This window comes from Dendrobium catenatum, unplaced genomic scaffold (assembly GCF_001605985.2).
Source record: "Dendrobium catenatum unplaced genomic scaffold, ASM160598v2 fragScaff_scaffold_323, whole genome shotgun sequence".
NCBI lineage: Eukaryota > Viridiplantae > Streptophyta > Magnoliopsida > Asparagales > Orchidaceae > Dendrobium > Dendrobium catenatum.
The window spans coordinates 205,729-213,736 of NW_021318785.1; the positions used below are offsets into that span (position 1 = coordinate 205,729).

General features: G+C 38.6%; 1 protein-coding gene across 1 annotated transcript in view; it reads left to right on the forward strand.

The window, feature by feature from the left end:
- The window catches only part of LOC110109935 (zinc transporter ZTP29), a 49,704-nt gene extending 44,731 nt beyond the window's left edge, over positions 1-4,973 (forward strand). The window contains exons 10-11 of the mRNA XM_020841163.2: positions 2,453-2,509; positions 2,614-4,973. Of these exons, the coding sequence (XP_020696822.1) occupies positions 2,453-2,509; positions 2,614-2,759 (203 nt within the window). The 3' untranslated portion in view covers positions 2,760-4,973. The remainder of the gene's footprint in view (positions 1-2,452; positions 2,510-2,613) is intronic.
- Positions 4,974-8,008: the final 3,035 nt, after the last annotated feature.

Here is an 8,008-nt window from a genome sequence, read left to right on the forward strand (position 1 = left end):
AGATTTGATTTCAAACAAATATGCAAAGTCTCTAAATGATACTACAAAATGCATGCAAATGATGAAAGTCAATGTATAAGGGTCCATACAAGTCATAAGGAAGCCCCTACTATTGAGATTGGCTATCTGGTAAATATACGTGGCAATCCTTACTAATACTAGAAGACACACAAGTAAATGCGGCGGCCCACCAATCAAACACATCAATCTTCTATAAGCAAAAGGGTTTAATGACAATTACAATACCCATACAATCAATCACCATTCAATGATCAGATGAAGACATAATCACATGCCTGCAATCAACCACCGTCATGAGCTCAACATGTTGTCATTTGCAGAGCAAATAAAAAAGAGAACTGTAGTAGATACGAGCTCTTACAAGATGTTGTAAAAGACCTGTGGTACGCCCAATATGTTGTCCACAAGCAAAAATACCAAATGACTACACAACAAATGTAAAGCAGGAGACTCGTTAGTGCACTACGATCCACCTGCAGAAAGCAACGAGTAGTGCACGACAATCCACCTGTACAAAGCAGAGAGTAGCTCTATTCAGAAGCTGCTACGTCACGCCACCGGATTTGCAACCCTTGTACAAGCAGACAGAAGGCGTCTATAAATATTATAAAATACCCCCGCACGTGCACTGTAATTTGTATACACATAGGTACACTAAGGGGGGAAATACAATCTCAACTCGCATGGGCCCCGGCGAGCGTGTTATTGGTACACACGTGACGTCTAGGGATGCTGCGCGAGTTGACAAGTGAATTCAGGTTCGAAACTGATCCTTCTATACGGGTCAATAGAAGTCGACAAGGTTCGAACCAACAAACAAATATACAGTTGTGGCGATCGTTATATTTGTCTTAATACATCTAAGTTAGGCCTTCAAGGCCTATAACAATGAGAATTCACTATCAAAGGGCATAAAGCCTACGAAACCTGATCCTCTGTCGACAGCCCGATAGAGTTGACAAGGTTCAATCAACAAAAGAGAAATGACCCCGAACACCCCGATGATGGCCGTGTTGAATGCAAATCTCAACCGGAGGGGTTCCCAAATACTTTCAAGTGTCTCCCAAAAGTCCATTTCAAATACCCCAAAGCTCCACCCAAAATTCCAAAATTCCAAAAATATTTAAAAATGAAATCAATCCATCAACACACTTAAAGCAAAGCCCATCCCCCCCCCCCCCCACCCCCCACAACAGTCTGTCAGGGTGGACAAATTCAAATAAACTCTAGCTCACAAAGAGCCAAATGCCTAGTCGAAAATATCACTAGGATCCATTCTCAAACAATCTCTTGCCAGTAAGGACGTGGTACGTGTCCTCTAACCGGCAGTTTCGCCGCCAAATGGCACTGCAGGTAAACGGTTATGACCCGGGGCCCTCTGAACCGAGTGGTTTTGCCGCCAAATGAACTCAATTTTCAATACCCAAACCTATGCTGCTACTATATGCCAGATACATGTATTTTCTATACATATGTGATTGATGACTAGCCTTAATCGAAAGTTCTCTCTCATTATCGAGAGGGGTAATTAACTATAGGGGCTTGCGCCTATAGGAAACCAGAACTCAGATCATAAAGTCCTCACAAAATGAGGGCGAAATCTCTGGGTAGTGTATTATCTACAAACCCATCTACCTTCCAAAATTTACCCCGGAACTTAGTCAGTTAAAACTCCCTCGCCGAATAAAAAGAAAGGCGAGCGGAGGCTGGGGCCGAATTTTCGGAGCCCACATTTTCTAATGTTAATGTAAAGTCCATTTGATAAAACTTTTGCTATAGATAACCTTGAAGACAAGTAATAGCAACATGTACTTGTAAAGATTTATCAAAGATATAATCTCAAGAATATATAGTTGATTGGTTAAAGAAATATGATAGAAGTAAAGAACAAGAAATGTAGAGAGGGGTGATTGATGTTTTATGGATGCATAAAAATGTGGAGAACGCTTAGGCATATGCATCGAAAAGCTATTAACATAATATGTACTCTAGAAAATAGTTGTGTATAGTTTACTTATGAGGATAGTCTTACAATGATGTGATAAGATCAATTAATCTAACTGAATTTTTACCCACAAAGTATATGTCTAACAATAATTTTCAAATGATGGCCACATTGTGTCTGCATAACGAAAATTTTCCTATGATAGAAGAAGAGAGCGGTCTAACATGCTCGGAGATTAAATGACGAAATGCAAAAAGACTATCATTGAATGATTTTTAAACCATCAAATGTGACGTGATACTAAATGATTTAATGACATTATGAATATGTTCATATGCATCATGCAAATATTGTTTTATGCTTTCGTTATAGCCATCATTCTCAACATGGACATTGCCGAGAAAATGATGAAACAAAGCATTTTTTTTATTTAACTTAATATTTATGATTTTTTTTTTCTTCTGATGTAAATCATTCCTTGTGCAGCCTACCTCTTCCCTAGCAGTCTAGATCCTGAAATTCTTGACGGTCTGCTTGGATCAGGTATCATTTTTTATTTTTCTTTTTAATTGTTGAATATTAGTTGATAATCTTGCATGAGCTTATTTTATTATTATTATTTTTTGCTTATTTTCTTGTTTATTCAGTTGGAGGAGTGATGGCTTTCCTGACCTTGCATGAAATGCTACCTCTTGCATTCGACTATGCTGGTCAGAAACAAGCAGTTAAAGCTGTCTTCTTTGGCATGGCCTTCATGTCTGCAAGGTTTGTTACAAATGAAGAGAATTTTTAGTTATCTTACAAAATCAATAAGTACCATGAGCTTCTCTTGTTTCTATATCATGAACTATAAATTGCATCTGCCATGAAAATGTTGAATAAGTTTGTGTGCTAGTCGATTGCCCTATCTAAAAGCTAATCTTATGCACTATCAGGAGTATAATAGTTGTCACATCTCTGATGATGTATGTGGACGACTAGGTCATTGACTTGCATTTGTTTTCTAATATTGAGTGAATTCCTTGAGCGTCGTTTAAAAGTCAAGCAAGTTCCTTACTATTCCTCTGAATGGATTAGTTTTTGATTTGCGCTTGATGATGTAGGGTGAGTTCCTTGAGTGCATGTAGTGACAGAGCAAGTTCCTCCTTTATTTTGTTTTCATTACTAATTCATTTTTAATGAAATTTTCAACATTTGAAGAAATAGAAAGGAACATAAAAGAAAATTTTCTTATTTATTGCTAAGGCAGAGGGTATAGTTCAAGTACAATTACCTCCTTAAGGATATAATGACTTTACGTTGTTGGCGCTTCAGGTCCTTGGAAGTTCCTTGCTTGAGTGTGTTTTTAGTTGATATGCATCAGAGCCAACTTGCTTTGTAATTATATAGGATCATTCCCATTGTTGCGTTTATCTTAGCACCGAGTTACCAGGGTAAAAGATATTCTCCTTGACATTTGCATTTTAGCACTTGGACATCTTTTTTTTCACCTTCTTTAGGTTTAGAGTAGTTCTTCTAGTTTGTCGATTGTACCCTTTATGCCTTTCTTATTCCTTTCTTCATACTCGGCCATTCTTCTCTTCACCTCCTCCTACTTAAAGTGCTACTTGGGCTTTGTGTTCTTTTAGATGGTCGACTATGGTCTCCATTCATTTCTTAATCTTTTCTTCCGACTTGGTGAGCTCCTCTTCCTACAGTTGTCTATGGTAACCACTTGCTAGCTCTGTAACTCGTACTCAACTGAAACCCTTAGCCTCGTGGGAGAAAGCAAATGGTGCTTGGGCAATTGCTGAGGAAGGTGTGCTCCTTAGTCCCTGAAGAATTGAAGGTTGTCTCTGCTAGTTGCCTTTTGCTACTTTAACTTTCTTCCTCAATTTGTTCAAGATCTACTGATTTGTTGTCTTAACTTGTCCATTGGTTTGGTATGAGAAGCAAAGGAAAATTTGAGGCAAATACTTTGTGACTAACATAAATTTTAGATTCTCATATTGGTGAACTATGGCTCATGTTTTATGATGATGATGTGTGGAAGTCCATTCCTTCATATGATGTCTGATAACAAAAATTATAGACGATCATGAAAATTGTTTTATTCTTCTCATTCACCTCTATCCACTTACAGACATAGTCGACTGTGACTATGGTAAACTTTCCTCGAACATTGGAGGCTTGAAATGGACATATGAGATCCATTGCCTATATGGTGAACAACCATGAATTGGCGTTGGTTGGAGCTTGTGGGAAGGCTACATCTGCATGGGAGCCAATTTCTAATATTAAATGCATCTTTTTGTGAACTCCTTTGAGTCCTTTTGAAGGTTTGGCCAAAAATATATTTATTGTAGGATTATATGGGCAAGTGTTAAGTGGCTCCCATACTTGTTAGTCTACATCCTCAGGCACATTTCTCAATTTCAATCTCCTTCGTGCATCTCAAGTTCAAAAAATACCTACCTTTTAAACAACTTGTTGATGATCAAGATATATTTCACGGCTTTGATTTTGAATCTCCTTGGGTTTGTGGCCTCGACGATGATCTTTCTTGTTTTCAACTATTTAATGTAAGCTTCCACCCAACTCGCCTAATATTTAGCTTTCACTTGCTTCAACTCCCATCATCGATGTTGGGCCTAGCTTTCGTGACATTCCTTTTTGACATTAAATTTGTGGTAGGTGACTTCACTGCCAATTTCCAGCATCTCAGTTCATGTCCAAGTAAAGATGTTGAGGTTGCCTGAGTGCTAGACAAAGTTCATCACGGTTTGATGGGCTGAAAGAATGGTTCTATATGAATCACCTTTTATCGTCAGAATCTTCTCCACTTCCTCGTTGGTCTTTAATCTGGTTTCCCTCTACTTGGAGTTGTAGCATGTCTTCCGTTTATTTGGCTTGGCAGGCTTGTGACTGTGTGAGCTTGCCTCGCCCTATAATTACTTTTCCTCTCAGGAATTCAACCATCATGTTATATGCTGAGATGATCGAAGGTATTTAGGAATAGTCACCTGAAGATGGCGGCGGGGGTGGGAAGGGTGGAAGGGAGGGGGTGTTAAATTAGGAAGCATAAAAATTCAATTTATTAAAATAATATTTACAAATTATATTAATAGAACTCCATGTATTGATGGGCATGTTACTGATCTAATAGTTGGTAATCAACAAAGTGACTACCACAGCTTTATTAAAGGGGTTCCCATTCACCAACTTGTCCAATATGTAAAGGGTGATTTAGTCCACATCATAAAAATTCATTTTATTAAAATAATATTTACAAATTATATTAATAGAACTCCATGTATTGATGAGCATGTTACTGATCTAATAGTTGGTAATCAACAAAGCGACTACCACAACTTTATTAAAGGGGTTCCCATTCACCAACTTGTCCAATATGTAAAGGGCGATTTAGTCCACATCAATCATTGGTGCTCATGACATGGTGGCCGAGTTAATATCTTTTGTGCAAGCTCTCTTGAGATGCCCCTGATATATCTTCTGTAAAGATAGAGGGAATCACCTAAGTGATGTGGATGGTGCGAGTCGAAATGGGCTCATTCCCTTGAGCTTATGTAAAGGCCTTCTTTAAATGAATCTACTAGGATGAATTCATTAAACTACTTTTATTTGGTCTCCTACTAGGTCATGAAGGAGACTTCATTCCTCTGTTCCTTGTCCTTTCCTTCTAGAGCACACATTCGAAGTGTCCCTAGCATGGGCACTCACCTTCATTGGCATTAGGAGCTTAAAGAACTCCATGTTTAGGATGGCTTCCATATGCTTGGCCATGGAAACGTGCAAGTTGGTGATGGTTGGGCTTTAATAAGTGAGATGCGTTCTTTCATCCCTGTGTGGTCGGGAAGTGTGTGTTGTTTCTTCCACTCATGGGGTGGGAGGGCCTATAATTCTGAGCAAACTCTCCAATTGCAATACCCTATGCTGACATGGATGGCACTAATCTTGCGGCATATGTGGCCTTCTATTCACCCTATGGTCCCTTGGGCAACTCCTATCGTACATATGGATTTAAAGCCGATCAAGCCTTGTCACTAGTTTCTTGGGGCAAGTGGGGAGGACTCAATCACATTGTTATATTTTTTGGCGTTAGACATGGCTTTTGGTAAACTCCAACAGCTTGGCTAGTGTTTGTGGCTATTGAAGACTAAGAGCATATCTAAATGGCCTATCTCAATACCCTTGTGTTTGCCAGGTCTATGTAACTATCAACTCTAGACCTTTGGCCTCCAACATCTCCCAATGAAACCTAATAATAAAGCTCCTTAGCAACTTGTCTTGTTCCTATTTCATCTTCAACGGAGCCTGCAAGATCTTAAATGGCCTTTGAGTGTTCACAAACTATATAGTAAACATTCTCTTAAAATTAGAGAATGTGGTGATAACGCCCAATGGTAGGCAAGAAAATCATCGAAAGACGGATTCTTTAAAAGGTTTTGAAGAACATTTGACAATTTAATGTGTTATTGATGTCCATTAGTGATGACACCAACTCAAAGTTACCCACATAATCAGTGAGATCCGACCATTCTTGCTTTGATTATTGGTGTGGCATTTTGAACATGGAGGGTGGCTTTACCTCTATGATCTCCCTGTAGAATGCATTATCCAGTTTTGACTCCCTCTTCACTCTCTTAGTCAAAGGATTGCACTCTTCGTCACTATATGACTGGCTGTGGTCAGCAATGGATGTTGAAGTTGTCCTTCTAGGATTCTCCCTTTAATATCATTCCCCTAAACTCACCTCGGTGCATCTTGAATCATCTTTGTGGTTCTCTCATCCATCTCCATAAGATCATAGTGTGTAGTGAAGTTTTGTCTCTCCTTGTTTTTTGATGACTCCATGTTCTGCTACTCTTGACTTTAAAGGAGAATTTAACTTATGCTAAGAAAGCTAGAGGTAGACCTAAAAAGACTTGGTTAGAAAATATTAGAAATGATCTTTCTTTATTAGATTTAAATGAGAATTTGACTTTTTTTTTTGGGAAAGATTTGGGCGTTGCTCGTATATTAATCAAAAAGATTACATGTAAAGTAAGATAATACTAAAACCAATGATGTCTGGCTAGAAGAAACCCAAAGAAAAGAAGACAGAAAAATACAAGTAAATGGCTAACAAAATGCCATCAGAAAGAAATTCAATAAAACAGGAACGATCACAGCAAGAAGGAATCCGAGGACTAAAAAACCTTCTGGATCTCCCAAAAACAACATCATTGACGCCACAGATAGAAACACAAGAGAACCTACAAAGCAGCAGGATCCAATTGCACGAGTAATCAACCTGGCTAGAAAAGAGCTCCAACCTGTGCCAAAATTGCAAGCCAAAAACAGAACTCCCATGCCCAAAGCACCTGGACTCAGATATAAAATAGATAGAAAAGCAGATCATACACAACCCTGGTTGCCCATGGATACCCATAAGCCGTCTAAGAGGAAGTGAGGGGTGTTTCATCATTGCCCAGGAGGGCGTATCTGCACATACTTGAAGGGATAGCAACGAGAAACACATAGTGACCCAACTTAAAGTCTACATCATCGCATTCCTCCATTTAATTGTCTTCTCAAAAATAGCTCTGTTGATGCATATCAGTAAAGTAGTATGGCATTGAAATTGATTGCCAAAAAATTCTATTGTTTCTCTCTTTCCATAAATAATAAATCATACATGAAACTACCAGTTTGTAAAAGTTTAACACTTCCAGATTCCCATTGTACATCCCATTAATCCAATCATAAACCTGCAGTAGATTTGGCCTAAGCAGAAAATTACTCATCCCCTTAAGTAAAGCAGTCAGGATATTGAATGAATAAAAGCATTCAAAATAAATGTGAGATAACGTTTCATCACCGTTTTGACATAGACTGCATAAATTCGGGACTGCAATATTCCTAACTCTAAGTGCATCAGCAGTTATGAGTCCCCCAACATTAGCCAGCCAAGCAAAAATAAAGAATTTTAATGCATTTCTTTTATGCCTGTGGGCTCCGAAAATTCGACCCCGGCCTTCGCTCGCTTTTCTTATTCGGCGA